Source organism: Nothoprocta perdicaria, unplaced genomic scaffold (assembly GCF_003342845.1).
Source record: "Nothoprocta perdicaria isolate Ctin4 unplaced genomic scaffold, notPer1 scaffold_265, whole genome shotgun sequence".
NCBI classification, from domain to species: Eukaryota; Metazoa; Chordata; class Aves; order Tinamiformes; family Tinamidae; genus Nothoprocta; species Nothoprocta perdicaria.
This window is the reverse complement of record NW_020455494.1, coordinates 608,131-629,717: the sequence shown is the minus strand read 5'-3', so window position 1 is coordinate 629,717 and position 21,587 is coordinate 608,131. Positions and strand designations below refer to the sequence as shown.

Below are 21,587 nucleotides of genomic sequence, written 5' to 3'. Positions count from 1 at the left end.
ACCTGTACTTCCCTTGTACTTCCCTTTTCCTTGTACAGCACTTCCCTAGTGCTGTTTTTTTTTTTTGTTTCCTGAAGAAATGGGAAAAAATGATTACAGAGATTCTTCATCTCTCCTCTGTGTTAGACAGATAGTTGCATTTTTGGGTTCAGCTTTTTGCCTGTCCAGGCACTAAGTGGAGTACAAAGAACTAGGCAAAAACCTAAACAGATTTGGGGGGGAGGTTTTGGGTTTGTTTTTGTTTTTGCCTTTTCTCCCTTCTGCTCATGATGCTCTCTACAATAAAAAAAAAAAATAAAATCATTTTCATCTGATAAATAGCATTCTGAGAGAACTTTTGTTTTCAAGTCATGATAGTCCTCCCTGAAGTGTCTGTTTCATATGTAAAAGTTTTTCTTCCTTCTTTATTCAAGAGCAGCAGCATTTTGGACGTAAGAGGAGAATGAGTTTCAAGCAAACTAAAGGTGAGATGAGATGCTGTAAGGGAGATGTCTCAAGTGTACTTTGATTAAAACAGAAACAAATGTCTTAAAAGGTCCTATTTAAGCTATATTTGCGGCAGCGGACAAAATGGTGACAGTTTCTGTTAGTTGAGGCTCTTGGGGACTATTGATATAGTTTTACTGAAAGTCAATATAGCAAATAGCAGAGCTTGCTTAGGTCAGAAAAGCACATAAATAAGTTTCAGGTTAACAGTATTTGAATCTGTTTTCTACATCTGTCATGCACAGTAGAAAAGTTAGTGAATTTCAGAAAACAAGACAAAATTCTGCTTTGAAAAAGAAGCTGAAAGGATCTGTGACTTGAATATTTGGTTTCTAATGGAGTGAGTTTTTTTTTTTTTTTCCTGAGGAAGGCTAATTCTCTGTTTTCTTTCCGCTCCTGCAGTATAGTAGTTGGAGCAAGGAATGGAAAAAATGAAATGCTGCTAGCAAGAGATGAGTAGGAAAGAATAGGGGTCGTTGGAAAGCTATATAAAGATGGAAAAAGTGATGCTAGAGCTTGGAAGATGAGAATGTCAGCTACATGTGACGTAAGGCGCTCTGGGATGTGCTGAAATATGAAGCACACATTTTAAGATGATGCTTTTTAAGAAGAGGGAATAATTTCCACAGTGGCATGCACAGACTGAGTTTAAATTAACAAAAAAAGACATAACTGACTCAGAGAGCATATGGAGTGCAACTTTCCTACAACATTACTTATCTGTCCTTGGCTTGCTAAGTGAAAGTTGGCTTTGAAAAAATAAACCAAAGGCCAGGAAAGTTACTAGCACTGTCTGTATGATTATACCATGCCCTGGTATATACCATTAGATACACTGGCACACACCGTTAGACCAGTTAGGTTTGGGAGCATTTTTGGTGTATCTGTCAGATGTTGAGCACACTTCATTGGCGATGATTTTCCACAGTGACTTACAGAATAGGAAGTGGCAGATAAAGTGAGCGTATGGTCTCTCTTCAGAATCTTTTCCATGGTGGCTGATCTTGTGGGTTATACTGCAGATAGGTGAAAGAAATTAAGGCAGTGGCCTTAGCATGGAATTTTTAAGCAGTATTGACATTTATTGCTTTTGTGTGATTCATTTAGTTTTCTTTGTACATAAGAACAGAAATATCCTCTAAAGTTGACCTAACCTTGACATACATAATGAACATGGGCATTATAATGGACATGGGCATAACGGCCATTCGGATCATCTGAACTGACTTTACTGAGCAATTCAGTATAGTCACCTATAGTACATATCTAGCAAAATAATAAGTATGGGTAAAATACACTCAGGACAAGAAAAGCCTGTCATGATGTTTAAATTATTTTTATTAATATAAAGTTAATGTGATAAATAAAAATGTAAAACAATAACTGGAGAAGAAATAAATGTATCCTAACCTACATCAGGTACATTTATGAGGATTCCTTTGTGGAGTGGAAAAAAATATATTTGTGAAAAAATCGTAAACACAATTTTAGCCCTCCATAAGTGACTGTCCTTCCTTGTAAGCTTTTTGAAAGCTATTTTGCTGTAGTCTGTCTGTGTAAATCCTATCCTGTGTGACCGGGTGAATTTTTTGTTGCTCTGGACAATGCTCAAAGGTACACTTTGAAAATTCTCCTGCAAGTTTATCATGGATGGCCATGTAAACAAATTGGATTTTGCAAATGGAAAGCCAGTTTTGCAGCCACGGAAGAGCTTAGGTGTTGACTGCATAGGCAGATCTCTTGTTGCTCTCAACAGCTTCTTTTTTTTTTGCTTTTTTACTAGGAACAAATGCCAGCATGACTAGGATCTGAGCAAGCATCTCCTTACTCCTACTGAGGCTTAGCAGCTGCAGAGGAAGGGTGCCACAGACAGCTGAGGTATTTTGAGATACCATGGATCTCCCCACTGATTTGGTGCCATCCTCCATGATGTCACAACCAGAGGTGATTGAGGTGAGTAGTTCAACACAAAACTCTGATAGCCAAGCTCATTGAAACACCTTTTTTTTTTTCCCCATTGATTCTTGTCTTTTCTCTTTCTTCATTTTTGAGTCATCAAGGGATTTTTTCCTAAAACACTGTATTAAGGGCATTTATCATTCACCAAGAATGTTGTTCCGCTTTGAGATATGACAATGCTGAGTTAAACAGTCATTTGTATATGAGCAAAAGGATATGTATGGCGAATCACYGTTTTTACTATTTCCATGTGGATGGTCCATGGAGTATGGTTTAATTGTACTGGGAACAATGTATGCAGAGTAAATGAAAGTTATGTTCAGCTGGAATATTATCACAAGAAATTTCAGTGTTCGTACCAAGAAAGCTAAGGTTTTAAGCCAAAGTGACAATAAAATTAATAACACACTTACAATTACTAACACACTAATTTTGCTTCATGAATCAAAATGTCTGTTTAAAACTTGGATGTGAGTACTTAAGTTATTTCTTCAGTTCCATGTACCGTACACCAAGTACTTGTGTTTTCTGATGCATCAAATATCATAAAAAGTTTGTTTATTTGGTTTTTGGTGAAGTTCCTTTAACTGAGGAGAGCTAGAGCTCTAATATGCAAAGTGCAGCATTTCACAGAAAATGGGGAAATCYTCAAGCTCTGATGCCGCACCCAGAATGGGTGGAAGTGGTGGGAAATGAGTTGATTGGGAAGTTAGTTCTCAGCTTCTTTGTACTTTTTTCCCTTTKTCTTTCCCCTTCAGTTTCAAATGGATAACTGGTATATTTTAAATCTATTATTGCAGCTTTTAGCTGTCTGTCTGAATTAGGGTCAGAGACATATTTTGTGTCCTTTTAACAAGCCAAAATCACCGACATGAAGCTGACTCTAAATGTACGAGTGCCCTGGTGCATGTGCCTGTTGCTGGACTCTTCTCCCCTTGTTGGAGTTAGGCTCCTCCAGGCCATTTCCTCACTGCTCCAAAATGCAGACCACTGCTCCAAAATGTAGACCTTGCACCGCTGTCTTCCTAGGTTCTCCGTTCAAAACCTCCTTCATATAGAAGAATTTGCATGATCTGTTTCAGGATTGCTGTGCGGTGTAAGCAGTCTGTTGAGGGGAAAAAAAAATCTGATGCAAATATGAGAGGGACAATTCCTCTGACTTAAAAAGCATCTGATTTTTAAAATGGTCTTCAAGTGGTCGTCTTTTTGTTCTATTTATGGGTAAATAAGTGCACACCTCCTCTGTTTGTAGGAGGCATTTGCTGAATTAAATACTGCTTGGGACTTGCAAAGTGGACTAGATATTAGAAACAGACAAATGATTCTAATTATAAATATAAACATGTATAAAACAACTAGTGTCAACTAATACAACTAGTTACTAGAACTAGTTACAACTAGTACAACAGTATAAAACAACTAGTTCTCAGAGCACACCTGGATTTTTAAAGACTGTACCTGGAAGAGACTTGACTTTGGAGGCAACAAGAAGAACAATAGGATAAAATGATGCAGGAGTTACATCCCAGTGTGAGACCAAGGTTGTGTTCTGTGTACACAAATGTTCTTTTACATTTGTGTACGTGTTAAAATGGCTTTTAAATATAATTTGAAGACAATCTTCCCTAAAATACATCTTTTTCTGCAGCACATTTTATCTTGGCCTTTAAAAAACAGATACTACGGTGTGCTGCAGAAGATATTTAGAGACCAATGTTTTAAGAAGGCCTTTTTTTAAAAACTTGGAAGTAGGCTTGCATGCCTTCTGGATGAGCTAGATGGCATCTCATTTACAAAAAAAAAAAAAAAAAGTACTTTGCTGCTTTTCTTTAAACTAGATTTTGCTAGGATAATTARTATCCTTCACATGCAATGAATTTAGCCTTAGAAATAAATGTTTTTATATATAAAAAATATATACATGTATATATATGTATATACGTATATACCATATGTGTATGTACACTATGGTAATAAATATTACTTTATCAGTACTTTAACTACATAGAGACAAACAAGCATAGACTCATTTATTCCTGGAGAGAATCCTGGATAACTCAGTAGTTTTGTTTTGTTTTTTCATTCAGAAGCCCCTTGGGCTTCTGGTATCCACAGTACAGAGGGATGTGGAGCTGCTGGAGAGAGTCCAGCGCWGGGCTACSAGGATGATCAGGGGCCTGGAACATCTGCCCTRTGAGCAAAGGCTGAGAGAGCTGGGTCTGTTCAGCCTGGAGAAGAGGAGGCTGAGGGGGRACCTGATCAGCGTGTATAAATACCTCAAGGGAGGCAGTGAGGAGGAGGGGGGCRGCCTCTTTTCAGTGGTGGGCAGGGATAGGACTAGAGGAAATGGCTTCAAACTGAAGCATCGGAAGTTCCACAGGAACTTAAGGAAGCATTTCTTCACTGTGAGGGTGACAAAGCACTGGAACAGGCTGCCCAGAGAGGTTGTGGAGTCTCCTTCTTTGGAGATCTTTAAAASSCGCTTGGATGCAGCCCTGTGCCAYGTGCTCTAGGTGACCCTGCGTGAGCAGGGGGGTTGGACTCGATGACCTCTGAGGTCCCTTCCAACCTTCGGCATTCTATGATTCTATGATTCTGATGGGTTTTTACCTAGTTTTGTATCCTGTAAATGCTGGTGGTGGCACCACAGTGAGAAAAGTTCCTGCTCATTTAGTTGTGAATGGTGCCTGTCTTCTGAATTGTTTTCTGAAATTAGTAAAAAGGAAAAAAAAAAAAAGGCGGAGAGAAAAAAAGACTTATATTTTGGAAATTCAGCAAAGTTTTTGAAAGTTGCTGTTGCCAGATCAACACAGGAACAGGTCTGGGCACTTTGCTATGGCCTACAAAAGTATCATGTTTTCCATAGCAAAGTCTTTTCATATCCTCTCCGCTTGCTGTCCTCTCTTGAAACGTTCTGCTCTAGCCTTTCTTCCCGCTCCAGTATCGTATTACAAGAGATAAGAAAYAGTGATTAGAAACATGGATTTAAGGAATCTTGGACACTTTTAAACATAAAGAATAAATAAATTCCAGGGTAGTGGTCAACTGTGTCTGAAAACTACTTTAGAAAATGATTCTAAGACACTGATATGAGCACATCAAAGGAGCAAATTAAAGGATATATTCCAGAATATACTTTTAATTTTGAAAAATGGAAATCTACTTTAAGGCTRAATCTGTCGATTTCAAGTTATATAAGCCCCTCTGATTCTAAAAAAATAAGGTAGTAATAAAATTTATTTGTTTTTTAAGTTGGTAGATGTAGTGACTGCCTACCACTCCTGTGTATATGGAGAAATTTATCATAAAAACCTGATTAGCTTGATAATACAGTGAGTGGAAAGTTAAAGAATTCTGTAGGAAGCATTTAGCATTTCCTGAGGGACTTACTGTTTGCAAGGAGGAAACAGAACAAGTTACGTTCAAAAGTAATTTGTGATTGTTATCTTCTGCCTTACTTTGTGATGGCACAAGATGAATTCTGCTGTAAAAGCTTTGAAGAAATGTTTTGAACCCTTCTTGCTTAATGAACTAGAGCTTCCAAGGGTGCTTCATAAATACATTAAAAAAGAAAACAACAAAAAATCCATCTATTTCTCTCTCTTTGCCTTTGCCAGCAATAGGTTTAACCAGATAGAAGTAAATCAGTACTTTTAAATAACTGCTTTGCAGCTGTTACAAACAAAAATCCAGAGCAGCTTTCATTATAGCAGCCTTTAATGCCTGTCTGGCTAGCAGAGTCCAAAAACACTTCTTCCATTATTTGCAAATGAATGCACCTTTATTTTCTTGTCTTTTTGTTTAAATTAGAGTGGAAGACGTTTAAGCTATCCTTGCAGCGCTTAATGGAGGCTCCAGAGAAAGGCTGGGAGAAGGAAATGCAAACTTGTATTACCACGTGCCAGTGCATTGCCCTTACAAGCTCTGCTTCACCTCCCCTCTTTTCCCAGAGGGACTAGGCTTAAATCGTTCTCTCCCTAAAGTAAAGGAGCATGAAAAACTGATGGATTTTGCCTTTCCAGAGTGCTATCTATTGAAGGATCAAGAGTACTCATGGGTTGCTGGAAAGAAGCAGTTATGAAAATGTTATTTAGGTTATGCTGTAAGCTGAATGAAATATTTTGCCAGGAAATTGAACATGGAYATATAGACAGGAAATTAAGTGGCCRGTGTCAAAATGGGTAAATAGTCTCTCCAGTGTTCTAGTTCATATAGCTAAATATAGTTGTGACTTAAATTAGGTAAACTGCGTCTCCTTACAGTGTTTTCCTGCCTTGCAGGTCATATCCCAGAGACTCTGCAGAACAGTTATTCTTGATAGCTTTTTGCTTTTTAGAGCGATCCTTGAGAACAGTCTCCTGTGGAGTGGAACTGATGTTGTTCCCCAAAACTATGTTTTGTTGGGGAAATGTGCACAGTTCACGTTCTGGATTTGGCGCCCATATCTGTGGAGCCAGTAGAGTACACTGTTTTTTTTTCGTCCCTCCCAGATGAGCAAAGATACTAACATCTACACTGCTATAGAGCTCTCGTGGTGATAGCAAATTACATGAAAGAAGAAAAGGAATTTATCAGGAAGAAASAAACTGTGATTAAATGTACATCAGGAAATTATCAGGAAGAAACAAACTGTGATTAAATGTACATCTACCATATGCATGTCATTGTGTATGAGAAGTTTTAGTTTTTATGATAGTAGATGATCATTAGGTGCTCTTAATACATCTCTGTTTTGTTCAAAGCAGACTGACATTGACTTAAAGGCTGATGTTGATAAAGCAAGAACAGCTTACTGATACAGAACCAKATATTGCCAAAGCCCTGGCCAGGACAAAGAGATTTTTGTGTGTTCTGTTATGTATTTCACCAAAGGGTCCATGAAAGCAAAACTAGCCAAAATTTTGTTTTGGAATTTATTTTGCCACTGTGCATTTGCAGTGATAAACACTGGAGAGAGAGAGTCACCTTATTTCTATCTGGAAATCTTATTTTCCAACCCCAGGTTAAATATCTTATTTCCATTAACAGAATTCAAAATTAACGTGTTGCCTGGAGGATCAGTTCTCACAGATGGCCGCTTTGCTTGTTTGTTCTCTGAGGGGCATTAGTAGGGATGCCTTAGAGATGAAAGTAGCCTGAGTCACCTACAGCTTCTGCTTCGGCAGAAAAGGCCAGTGCTTCAGTTACTGGAGCCAAGAAATGGCTTCGCTCAGGGAGTCAACTGGGCCCAAAAGAGGAATCTTCCAGTTCCCACATGGAATGTTGAAAGTGGTTGTTTTCACGGGTTTCTTCCTCCCTGATGTTTTCTAAAGCAATACAAGTAGGGGTCTGTATKCTTTGCCTTTATCAGGAAAGCCCATCTCCTGGCTGGGATCTTAGTGGATGTCCTGTCTTGAAATATATACATGCTGCACACAGCAGTCTGCAAAGACAACAGAATTGGTAACATGTCTGGCTAAGACTCTCAGGTAGTGAGAGAATGAGGCAGATATGTGCAGAATTGCAGTAGGTAATTACAGAATGAATGGGGTGGCACCTTGAAGAAGTCCAGTTTGCATCGTGACACAACCTTTTGTTGACTGTGCAACCRTAAAAGGTGGCGTATTTCAATGCATAAATGAGTTGCTGGAGTAAAACCACCTTCCTGTGCCTCCCACAAAACCACGAGGTGTTGAGCCTATATCAAATGCTTTAACTGAGCYCTCTTTTAAAGGCAGAAGACAAGTTTGTGAAGCTCATCTTGTCATGGACCTCTCCCAGAGGGAAATAATACATGCAGAGCTTTGCAGGAAGACTTTTAGGCTCAGCTATCCAGAAGAGCTGGCCAACATCATCTCACCTAGTAGGCAAAGCCAATTTTGTAATACCTCCACACTACAATGGGGGTCTTCCCTTGAGAAGAGTTTGGAAAGCAGCATCATTTTGTCATTTACTACTWCTTCCTTATCAGGTGGCTTACAGCAGGCAATCATAATGGCAACCTTGCCAGTCTGCCTCTTAATTCTTTACCACCCATTGCCCAGTCCCAGTCAAAACTCCAGATGTTCCCATTGCTCTCTCACATCAAGAGCAACTCCTTCTTCTTGCTTTCCAGGTCTGTCCTTCCTAAAGAGCCTGTAACCTCTTTCTAAAAAACTTCTGGCCATGCACTGTCTCTCAGGCGTATGTCAAGCTTCGAACAGGATTCCACATACATAGAAATAAAAACCCCATTGCCAACACAAGCTGTTCAGCCAATTGTTGACTCACAGTATCCATTTACTGTTCTTTTCATTGCACTGTTCATTTACATCTTTTCCCCTTACTGGCAGGACTGAGAACAAAACCACCTACACCCTCATCCCTGTAACCACTGCTCCCTATAGTCACATTGGATACTTTACAAATTGTCCTTGCCTGTATCATTGGTGCCCACATGGAAGAGCAGCAGAGGCCAATAGAAGAGTGGACAAGCTTTGTCAGTGTCTCCACAACATCCCAGATTGGACCTCCCAGCAGGCAGAAAGTCTCTTCAGAGGAGAGGTCAGGTTGGCACTTGGGTGCCGCTGTCATCACTTGTTGCTTCCTCCAGCATGGTACATGCTTCACTCAAAAGTGCACCCAGCTCCTTGTCAGCATGCAGAGCAGTGAGGTAGCTTATCAGCTGCAAATCTTCAAGAGGAGTAAGAGCCTTGCTTCTGATAGGAGAAGTGACCAGCTTCCACCCTTTATCTTCTCTGGAGAAGATACTTACAGTCCCACATGGCACAGACGCCACCTGAATCACCAGTGCCTTTTGGACTCTTGAATCGGTGGGATCTCTGGGAAGATCCTGCCTTCTTGTTCATCCGTGAGGGTGTGTGTGCTGCTCTGAACAGAGATGAAGACCTCTTCTTTATCCCCATTTCTGCAAAGTGCTGTGTTTGCTCGCACTGCTCAGGGCACTGCACTCCAGGCCAGGTTCTTACATGGTCCTGTCCTCAGCACTGCCTAGAAAGGTCTCCTGCCCTCTCTCTCAAGTCCTCCTCTGTCACCTCTTCTGTCACTTATCCAATGTCTCTTTTGCCCCTTCTCCATATCTCTCCATTTTTATTCCATGCAGAGAATCTTAAATATCTTTTTTCTTTTTAGTAAGTGTTGCTGAAGTGAAGTAAATTTTGTTTGTTTGCCCCATTTTTGAGGCAGTATAGAAAGTGAGATTAATAGAAACTATGGAGTTAACAGATTTGGGCTCTGTTAGGCTGGCTGGGTTTGCCTCTGTTCTTCATTGTTTTTCACTAATGCCTTTTTATTTGAAYATTGAATCGCAGAGGTCCTCATTTATCTGGCTTGGAAAGCTGTAACGTGGAATCTAGACATTTCAGGCCTGATAGTTGCATTCCGTAGCATCTTCCAGAAGACAGGCATTTTTAGCTGAACTTCCTGCTCTTACTCACTCTTTTTTAATCCAGAGAAGTTATTTTTGAGCATGCCTTTGTAATAATTGACTCTGAATAAGCACTGAGGAAGGTCAACACCCTCACTGGTTTTATAGTCAATCTGTGGAGGCTGTAATCATAGCTTCAAACAGGATCTGTGTCATTTGTGAATTATACCTTCCAGTAGTAAAATKATTTCATTTTCCAGTGTTGCTAGTGATCAAGTCTCTTTGAACATTAACTTTCTAGAGGTTAGGTTGCCCTTTTCAGGTATAAACTCTTGGGTACAAAGGACTTGCAATTCACTTTTTTGGTAATTACTATATATAAAATGCAGTATCAACACATTCTGTTTCAAAAGAATCACACACAATACTTATGCTACAAATACCAAACGTTAAGTGCTTTGTTTTATCATGCCAGTAAGAGGAGAGCAAAAGGACCTTGCAAGGGAGTGCGTTTTGTCATATCTTTTTAACTGTGAGAAGTGAAAAATTATTATAGTAAGACGAAGAACTGGCCTATTGACAAATACATTGTCTAATCTAATGGCAACAACTTTACCTTACGCTTGTCAAATAATTTCTTTGGGAGCTGTAATCCTGTAAAGTATGAGTAAAAAGATGTTTTATCGGAGTGGATATTTTACAATATTTTATGTTTTTTATTTGGGTATAAATAATTACAAAAAGCGTAATAGAAATAAGGCTATGATAAATCATGATCCCTCCCTCAAGACTTTATTTTAGGCATTTGAAATAATTATTTGGGTAAATGCCTACTCAAAACTTCTATCTTTAAATAAATTATTTTTCCTTTGCTTTTTGATCCTGTTTCCTTTGCATTTTGCAGTTTGAAAACAGTTTATGCTTTCCATTAGATAATGGAGATTTTKGGGGKTTTTTTTGTTTTTTTGAAATAGGATTTTTTTCTCATCTATTACAACTTTACTTTTATAACATATGTAATTCTGAAGTTGTGGGTTGAGAAATTGCTCACATATTGGTTCACTTACTCCATGTTCACTTGTACTTATTTTAAATGTATTCTTAATTGATGTCCTTACTTGGRACATCCTGCAATTTTTAAGGTTACCTCTCCTAGAATACAGTGAATTTCAGAGTATTTATTTAAACTCAAAGCAGTGCTACTGCTTTTCCATTCTACACCACGCTAAATATAGGKCTGTGAACCACCTTTTGCTGTTTTGTAATCCTAGGCTATTATTTCCAGTTTTGCATTTCCTTTGAAACATTTTTTGGATATCTGTAGAACRCTGAGAATGATAAATATCCAAGGGTAGCTGTCTCTGAATTAAGAGTTTATCCTGAAGAGGATAAATCTCCTCTGAATCTTAAAAGCTGGAAGCTGGATGACTTTTGTGCATTTATGCTCTCTAGCTTGCATTTGGCATTTCACTGAATGCACAATTGTCAAATTCCTCAAACTTCCTTACCAAATAAATTGCTTTTTATCTCTTTGCTGTATTCGGAGAAAGAAAATGGCATCATGGAAAGACTAAAAAAAGGGACAGAGGTGAGAATTTCACAATTTTTGGAGAGCRTTAAGATAAAATATTTGGGAGTTTTCTTGGATATGGAAACATTTTCATGGCTTTCAAGTTTTAAAAGCTCTGTTCCAGTTAGACTTTAGTGTTCTATGAATGTTCAGCCCTGTTTCTCAGAGTAAAAAGTAAATGTACTCCGATGTGTTGGGAGTTTTTTATTGTCTCTCTTTGGTGGACTAGGTGGTTTTTGTGTTGTTGAACTCCGTAACCTCTCAGGTCCCTAAAAAAACAACCATTTGCCCTTCAGACACTCTAAGTTGGCTAATGCTTTCTTTAGAATGCATCAATCAGCAGTGTTTGAAAACTCATCAGTGTTTGTTGTTCATCCTAAGCATCTCTTTGTTCGCAGTCTTCCCCAGTAGGCTGTTTGTCGTCACCACCAAGCTTGCAGGACCCGGGGCTCTCCTCTCTCAGGTTTCTGCTCTGGGCAGCCAGCAGCTTCTCCACTCATATCCCCTTCCTCATATCATCAGGAAAGGAGGGTAACAGGCTGCTCACCACCCTCCCTTGACACCTTGAGCCCACAGTTTGCTAATGCTTCACTCTGCTCTTAAGCTATGCTGGACACTTGGGGGCAAGAGCAAGATTTCTCCAGTATGAAACACTTGAGAGCAGTTTATTCAGGCTCTTCCTCCCAGTCTCTCCCACTTCCACCCCAGTGGTGTCCCATACCACGTCCAGACAGCAGTTCTTGTTGTGTTTGAAGAGCAGCCAAAAGGGCAAGCACTGGAGAAAGCAATTGGAAAGGCCAGTGCCAAGCTGGCATTCTTGGCAAGCTGTGACTAGAGGTTGACTACAGAAGTATAGTTAGTATTAGTTAGGTCCTGGTGCAGATTTTAGGTCCTGGTGCAGATTTATTTATTAGGTCCTGGTGCAGATTTCATGGCCCTCTTGCACCGTGTTGTGGTTGTAACGAGCTCTCATGTATTACCAAGGTTTAACTCCATGATTATTCTTTGCTTTGAGACGACTCTCTCTTGCAAATTAAACTATCCTTTCATGATTAAAAGAAACTTTGATTTTAGTCTGCTACTATTCCACTTTGCTTGATCTGTCTTGTTTATAATTCAGTTTCTTTTTCTACACAAATGTATCCTAGAGGTTTACTTAATGTGAGCAAATTGCAGCCCAGTTTGATTTGAACTTCTGCTGAAATATACTAAATGGATAAGGTAAATCTCTGGGCACTGAGCATCTGGATTCCATGGGCAACGAAACACACTGAGCAAGACTTCAGGAAATTACARTATAAACTTCTCTACCCCTTTTCTTTCAAGGGCAGCAGAGGGGAAGGGTCTGCCTGCTTGCATGTGCCATTTTTGTATGCTAACACTTCCTGCATTCACAGGTGTGTTCTGTTTCTCGACAGGTATGTTTGTGTTTTGGAATTAACAAATCTAACTGTGGTTTATTGTGTACAGTGCAGACACTTAGTACTAGCATAGTATTTTGTGAACAAGACAAATGCACCRTACTTAACAGCTCATATCACAGCAGGGTTGTCTGATCATACCTTGCTATAGAGCTCTTTTAAAAATGACAGTGAGTATATTCTGAAACCAGAATATTTCACATTCTAAGCCTCTGTGCACAACAAAGTTTAAAAAAAAAAAAGTGAACTCTACCATATTTCACCATATTTTTAATTTTTGAAATAAGTGAGGAAAGGTTTGTTAAATATGGGCAACAGCCATCTGAAAGGAGAATTTCTACCAGTAAATACACAGACAAATACAGAATTTTTTCAGGATCACAGAATTCCATTAGATTTTGTAATCCCAACCTGATGTATAATGCACGCTACCACACTGCATCCAGATATTCTTATAGAGCGCAAAATATGAGGGCATAATAAATGCATATGTTGGCAAGTCTTATAAGGGCCACTTCCTCTCCCCCTAAAGAGTTCTTTTACTTGACCTATTATGACTACACAGTCTTTAAACACAGAATTAAAGCCAGATGTAGCTAGATCTCCTCTGTTAAGTACTTCTAGCAAATCAGTTTTTCTGTGGATCAGAGGCTTCATAAGAGAACATTTTAAAATTCATAAATAATTAAGACTGAAAGGTTTTTGACTTAAAGATTTATTTATCCTGGAGGAATAATAAAAATTTTATAGTCAGTGTGCTGAGAAACAGTATTTTCTCTAGCCTTTTATTATCCTGGATCTGCAAATGTTTCAGATCCATGTTCAAATTGGAATTTTAAATCATTCTGAAAAGACATTTTCCTCTTCAACAAAAATCTACCTGCCAAGGAATGCATTAAGGATAGATGTGGAAAGTTTTGTATGTTGCTTTATTAGAATTAGCTTAATTGTGTTGACAAACAAATGCAAATGAAACAAACAAATACAGATGGGACAAGTGGGACAAGATTCTTATCTTTTAATGTTGTTGGTCTCTTTTTCTGCTAAGCTTATTACCTGCTTTGATTTTAAATCTGATCCTCTTTTCATACAGACTTGAGTTCAGTCAGCAGAGCTCTACAGCCATAAAACTGGTGTGTTGGCCTTGAAAGCCAGGTATCCAAAGTCTCTTAAGCCAGAGGTTTTTCTGATTTTTTTTTAATTATTTCAAATTGCCTTTGTTAAGACACACTAAACAAGCAATCAACAGATAGGTCATTTGCAGGAATCCTTTTTTCCCATTTGCCACAAAATTTTCCTTTTGAGAATTGCATCTTGTATAATTGATTATAAATTATACCAGAAACCTGTTAAGCATTTTTTTTATCAGACAAGGGTTTTACAGAAATAAAGCAAAACTTCTTATGTTCTGGTGGGATATGGACCTTGTTTGTTGCACACGTAACAGTGATATGCAAAATACTCTGAAAATCATGTATTTCCTCACATAGGTATAACAAAAAATCATATAAAAAATGAAGTTTGATGCTTTTTAATACTATTAAGGCAAAAATTGCATTCCTCTTTCCTGACACTAGGCAGTGACCACTGACACTGGGAATTTAGTCAGAACATACAGTCTTAGCTCAGGGTACGCTTCCCTGTTTTTAAATGCAACAGAAGAAAAAGAAATGCCCTTCATGGAGAACTGAATGTGTCAAAAAACTTGCTGGGAGAAGTAGACCATTTCCTCCTCTTTGGGGAGCTCTTCTTTTAACACAGCCACATCTAAATAATACCCTTGTATGTAACAATGTACTAATAACACAAGTAAGATGATGTCTAACAGTTTTTTTTTTTTTAATTGTGAATTGCATTTAAGTGAATTTCTCCATGGGTCTACTTGGCCAGAAGTTCTTAAATTTACTGTGTAGTTCACAACTATGTCAGTAATCATTCTCATTCCCAGAGCACATGGAGGCATTTCTAGTCGTTTCTGATCCGGTTGTCATTACTAGCCTCATAAGAGCAATTGTTTGCAAGTTGTGGAATGCTATTTGTTCTGAAAAGAATGTTTTGTTCTGTAGTGTATTTTCTTCCTGTCTTCAGTGGCTCTGCCTGCTTTCTGTGCATGTCTTATCCATAGAAGCAATTGTATGGTCACTGGAATGATTCCAGTTCTGATGTCTTTCTTTTTTTGTTGTTTTTTTTTTTTGTTTTCCTCTTCTTTCAGTCCACAGCCRTGAGTGAACCACAGTGCTACTACAATGAAACCATTGCCTTCTTTTATAACCGGAGTGGAAAATATCTAGCCACTGAATGGAACACTGTCAGCAAGCTTGTAATGGGCCTGGGGATTACCGTCTGCATCTTCATAATGCTGGCCAACCTCTTAGTTATGGTGGCTATTTATGTCAACCGCCGTTTCCACTTTCCTATTTATTACTTAATGGCCAACTTAGCTGCCGCGGATTTTTTTGCAGGCCTAGCCTACTTTTACTTAATGTTTAACACAGGACCCAATACYAGAAGACTGACTGTAAGCACCTGGCTTCTCCGTCAGGGCCTCATTGACACTAGCCTGACAGCCTCTGTAGCCAACTTGTTGGCCATTGCTATTGAGCGGCACATTACCGTCTTCCGCATGCAGCTACATACTCGGATGAGCAACCGTCGAGTCGTGGTTGTAATCGTTGTTATCTGGACAATGGCCATTGTAATGGGTGCCATTCCAAGTGTCGGCTGGAATTGCATTTGTGATATCACTCATTGCTCCAACATGGCACCGCTCTATAGTGACTCCTACCTGGTCTTCTGGGCTATTTTCAACCTGGTCACTTTTGTGGTCATGGTGGTTCTGTATGCTCATATCTTTGGGTATGTCCGCCAGAGGACTATGAGAATGTCCAGACACAGTTCTGGACCCCGCAGGAATCGGGACACCATGATGAGCCTCCTGAAGACTGTGGTCATTGTACTTGGTAAGTACTTATTTTATCCTCTGTGTTTTTCCCGCTTGTGTTTCTTATTAGGTGATTGCAGTAATGTATCAACTTCAGACAGGTCCACAAGCATCTCAAGATATTAAAGGCAGAGAAGGACAATAAGAACTCCCAATGTAAACAGTGCTGCAATTAAGTTTATTTTTGGAATTGAGAATTAAAAAAAAATGGTCACTTCGCCTTGTAACATATAAGGCAGTACGTCATTAACTGGTGAAGAAGGTGAACAAGACCTTCAAAGATATGCAAGTCTTTTGTATCAGTGGAGGTTTAAAATCCATTGTGGCAACATGTGCACATCCTTTTGCCTTAGAAGAAGCTAAATGGCTGCAGTCTTAGTACAGAGGAGGCTCCAACTACAACATTTAAGTACCAGTTTTGCCACTCAAAATATGGTATTGGGTGTATTCAGGCTATATGGAAACCAGTTAAAGACTGCAGGTTATTGATAAAAAAGATTTTTTGTGTTAAATAAAACTGCCTCAGAGTTTAGCGCAGCTCTCTGCAATAACGTGCTGCAGATCTTAATATCTATTAATTTGCTAATCCAGAATGATAACATGGCAGATATTGATGTGCTTTGRCATAATGCTCAGGGGGTCCCTAAGCTCCAGGCTATGGAAGAGAACGAGGCAAACGTTTTGACCCATTTTGAAGTCGGTGGGTTGCTCTCTTCTGTGGTTGGCTCTGGCGCCTAGTATTGCTCTTATATTCTTAGTTTTCTTTCGCAAAAGCACGGTCTGGATTTTGGGCACAATCCCCGGGTGATTTTCCATGCAGTTTGTTCTGCTCTTTGTTGTTGCAAACAGTGAGTGGCAGGGAGCCAGGGATGATGCTGGTTGTCCCTTTGTCCCAAGTGGGGTTCCCAGCTGCGCATTGCACTAGCACACGACCCAACCCTCTTGGGATGCCAGCCCCAGTTAGATGGTGATGTTTCCCTTGTATCCTGCTCCATAGATGCAACTTTACCCAATCTGCCAAGATCAAAACTTTATCTTCGTTTTTGCATTGCCAACCTGATAGTTAATGACTTGGCACCGTGACTTGTGTTTTCTAGCAGTTACTGTCTGCACAAACAAGACAAGATTGCAGAGCTCTGATTTAACGTAGCAACTTTTACTTTAGTTTAAAAAGGAACATTTTGCTTTTTTCACCAGCGTATGAACTATGTAGATGAAATTGTTCAGCCACTGATGCACTCATCACTGTTCTTATGTGTCTCTTCAGGAAAAGCATAACTCCTTCAGTTTTATGAGGGTCTATAGAGTGCCAAGCAAAGGCTTTTCTGCCTGTGTGGTGATTTGAAAATGTTCTTTCCTACATCCATGGTTATCTATGTAAAACACGTACAAAACCAAGGGTTTGGAAAGAAAGAGAAAACAGGTTTTGCAGACATTTTAGTAAGTGAATTCGTATGTTCCCTTCTGGATGAACTGTTGTTCATGCAATTCGTACAGCACTGGAATATATCCTGTGAAGAGAATGACTGATGTGGACCTTAAAGACCACATAAACAAATGAAAAAAAAACAAAGAGTAGGGGGAAATAGTGGGCATTTCGACTATGCTTGGCAGAGTTGTAGAAGTACATAAGTAGAAATAAATCAATAAATTGCACTCAGTAGTATGTGTGCACTTGGAAAGTGCTAGTTAGTCTTGTTCTTGGAAATACAGCTAGTCACTCTTTTCTCCTGTTGTTACGAGCAGAGGTCACTCTGCAGTTATGTTGGACACAATGTGGCCACAACACTAAAGATGTACATAGAACATGAAGATTTTCCCTAATACTATTCTAGAGGTTAAGTAGCATTATTCAGACTGCTGGTGACTCAGATTGCTGATGTAGTTCAGTAACAGCATGGATGTCTCATTTAGATTACTTTGGTAAGATTTTTTGCTTGTTTGTTCCTTACCAGTGCAATTAAATTTACTTGTAGGGCTTTGCATGTATTCTACTTTGGCACCTCTTCTAATTGACGTAAGTCATCATTTACAGGGAGCAGAAATGTGTTATTTTATTAAATCTGTTGACTAGAGTTTGAAGAAAATAGAACTGCCAGACAGCCACACTCTTCATTYTTTTTTTTTTTTTTGAATCTAGATCTGCAAAAGGGCAGTAAATAAATCTCCGAGCTTTTGGGGCATGTGGCCTGTTAGATTGGTCAGAGTTTCTTTTTACATTACCTCAAAAGAGCCCGATCTTTTCCAGACAGTTTGCCTTCTACTTCAGTGTTACTCTGGAAAAAAGTTTATTTAAGATAGCTGTGTCTCTTGGTTGAAGGAGTTAAATCATAAAGATATCGACTGAAATGATTTTTTTTAATTAACTAGTTTTGCAAGGCCTTTTTCTGCTCAAAGGCATTTCAGAACACACACTTTGTTTCATTTAGTACTGCAACTGCATGGTAAAGAAGTAGAAATATTTTCATCTCCATGTCACCTGTGACAATCAGGAGCAAGATAAAGGGCAGAACAGCTTTTAGAATAATAGCCAGTAACTAAGAAGTAGAAGCATCTGTATTACCTTGTGATGCTAAATTCTTGTATGTCAGGAGCTATCCTGACTGCCAGATGATCCACAAGGCAATCTCACTGGCTGTGATCAGCAAGATAAGTACTCTCCTGTATTGATGAATATGGGGGGTTATTTTTGTTTATAAAAGCAAACAGGCATCACTTGGGAGCTCTGTTTAGGAGACGTCTCAGGATGGAACACACAGCTCAGTACAGTTAGCCTGTTGATCAGCAGTGTTTAACATCGTGCTTTTATACTGCCCAAAGTCTGCTTGAAAGTCTGTTCTAGCATTTTCATGAGAGAAAGAGTTGTTTTCAAGTGTAGTACTTCCTGAATGCCTTCTTGCAAAGGCAATGGGGAAAGACAGGAAAGCTAGGTCTCTCTTAGCAGAAGCCTGCTGAACGCTATTGCATTTATTTTCTTTCTTTCTTTTTTTTTTTTTATTAATAAATTCAGTAATAAAGAGTGAAAGAACCCCGCCCTATTTAAGAATAATGCATAACATTTTGAGGAAAAACTCAACTTTTTGCTGATGGGAGAGGGGAAAGGAAATGTTTCAGTTTATTCCTCAGACCTCCTGTCTTCTCACTCATGGCTAGCAACTGARTGAGGAAGGGGATTGATGTACGCCCCTTTGCTGAAAAGAGGCATTTTGTTTTAAAGGAGAGGCAGAATACATTGGGCACCAAAGACAACTGGATATATGAGGCTAAGTAAACCGGTATCCTTCACAGAGAAGAGCGAAGTAGTCCTCTTTTTAATGTCTGTCTTAAAATGCTGCACACTCATAAGYAGCTCCCACTGCAGTTCAAACAACCATGTAGTATTTGACTTACTTTTAAACCGAAATGAACTGGTCTTTCCAAAGTTGCCAACTTACTGATGGTACTCAGAAGCAGAGCCTCACTTGTGAATGCAGATCSTCATATTTCCCCCTTTTTTTTATCCACTCTGCAGTTTGCATGGGGCTGGAAGGGGGCAGAAATAAGCACAAGAGTTTCTTGTTTCCTACTTGCCTAACACTGCCTGCCTTCCCCTTGCGTTGCTGCCTTGTTTCACGAGGACAAGAGCCGCTATGAAAGGGGGAGGAAAAACCCTCTCCCAGTGGTGATGCTGTCAGCTTGTGTGTGGTGGAAGCCAGTGGCCTCTCATAAGGGCTCATTGTCCAGCTAATGACTAGGGCAGCTTGACACTCCGGCTGGAGCGGTCGGGATCTGGCACACTGCGTCATCCCACAGAGCTCACAGGATATTCAATCCTACAACCAAGTCAGAAGCGCAGAACGTATTTTTATTATTATTTTCGTGCCCTTTTGTTTTTTTCTACTTGAGTAAAATATTTCAAACAGAAGGAAGTGATTTCATAGTTGAGCTCTTTTTCTTTTAACAGGCCTCCTTTTGAAATCTTTTGAGCGTGACAACATAAAGCTTTTTCTGTAGAACATGGCTTTCTTTTGCACAGGGATGTAGGCAGAATTGATCTGTATATCACAAATGGCTGTAARATTTTGCCCAGTTGACCTAAAACTCAATGACACTTTGTTTTTTACCAGTCAAAGAGACCTGCAAAAACCTAGCAGTTTAATGTTGGTGTCCTTTCTCCCATCCTCTCCTTTTTCTGCCATCCATGTTACTTACGTTTAAGGGTAAAGCTAAGTTGTTCTTCCTAGTGGAGAAGTTGAACTTTGAATGTTGAAACAAACATACTTTTGTTTCAGAAATTTGGAATTAGCAATATCTCACAGCTGTTTGAGAAAGTCATGGTAAAATTTCTGAAAAAAGTATTCAGAACTGTGAGATGAAATGCTACTTGTGCTCTGGATTTCCAAGGCCTATCGTAAGTCATGAAGGGCTAGCTTTTTCGAGGTTCTTTTATGCAGGCACTTGCAGTCCCATTAGGTACTTACAAGTTTTGGAAAGCTGACCTATATATTATCCTGCCTAAATGACAGTTAAACACTGGTACTTAATTTGTCAGCTCATGTTTTTGAAAAGAGGAGGACTCTTCCCCATACTTCCATATATGTCATTTGGTAGCCTTTTCTGCTTAGAAATTAGACTTTGTCAGACATGCTTTCTTCTGTTGTTCATATGCTGCAACAAAAACAGAAAATGGAAGAAAACTTCATATGGTGTGTGGTACCCCATCAGAATGTATAGAAGTTTGAAATGCTATTACTAGTTATCTTTCATAGCAATTATTCAATAGCTTTTCTTGTGACTGAATAGAAGACTACTACTTTAAGCATATAATATTAAGGTTTTTACCTGATACCTAACTGATAGAATAAAGCAATAATTCTTCTTCCATATAGACAATGTCTAACTCAAAGTTAAACTTTTCCTATTTTCCTTTATTATTATCCCTCGTGTTTGCCTTCTTTGTTGGGTGAATTCTGAATAGTGTTTGACCAATATGAGACATGGCTGTTGAGGGAGTGAAAAAAGAAGAAATCCTGTCTACTTTTCTAGTTCCAAGGACCTTTAAGGATAAGAACCTTAGGCCTTTCCTGCCTGTAAAACCATCTGCTTTRTTTGTAGGACTGTGATTTAATCTGWAAGATTTAGAAAAAAATATCAGCACTGATTTAAGGAAAAAAAAAGTGAAGGTTCATTTGTATAAACTGTTTTGGTTTAAAGGAGTCTCACTGTGTTTGAAGACAATCTCTTGCTCATTATGGTGAAGCAATAAATGCAAGAAAAACATCTGGAAGTTCAGTATAAACATCTGTAAGGATGGAACGACTCAGTAACAGGTTTTTTTTTACTCTCTTTTTGACATAGTTATGAATTGCAGGAGAGATTTGTTTTTGTACTTTTGTAGCTTTTCTTTCACAATTAGGTAACAGAGGGACAGAAAGAAGCAAAAAAAAAAAAACTCTGAAAATGCACTGAGTTTCAACATAAGAAATTCTTCAGTGAGACAGTTAAAGTAAATAAAATGCAGTTTATTAACTTGTGAGCTTTCTTGGTGGTTGGCTGATAYGCAGCTTTCTTTCAAGGATGAAAAACATGAAGCATTCTGGGGGCACATTTTTTGGAAGCTGTTTTCAATATTTACGCTGTCTCTTTTGCAAATGACATGCAGTCTGCATCTTTTCCTGTCTTCTTCCCTTCTTATAYTAGGAATATTAGATTCCTTAGCAAGTAAAAAGAGCATGAACTGCATTGCTACTTTGACGTTTCCTCAGTGGAAGCATGTCTTTATTTCTATACCACTGAAGTCATGTTGGATAGTTACCCAACATGACCTGGTTTCACTGGGCCCCAAATCTTAGAGGCACTGACATAGCCAAGCTATATTGACTGTAT

The 21,587-nt window shown here is 38.9% G+C and overlaps 1 protein-coding gene across 1 annotated transcript in view; it reads left to right on the top strand.

Moving 5' to 3' along the window:
* Nucleotides 1–449: 449 nt before the first annotated feature.
* Nucleotides 450–21,587, top strand: part of LPAR1 (lysophosphatidic acid receptor 1) — a 54,047-nt gene continuing 32,909 nt past the window's right edge. The window contains exons 1-3 of the mRNA XM_026040767.1: nucleotides 450–464; nucleotides 2,270–2,439; nucleotides 14,994–15,741. Of these exons, the coding sequence (XP_025896552.1) occupies nucleotides 2,380–2,439; nucleotides 14,994–15,741 (808 nt within the window). The 5' untranslated portion in view covers nucleotides 450–464; nucleotides 2,270–2,379. The remainder of the gene's footprint in view (nucleotides 465–2,269; nucleotides 2,440–14,993; nucleotides 15,742–21,587) is intronic.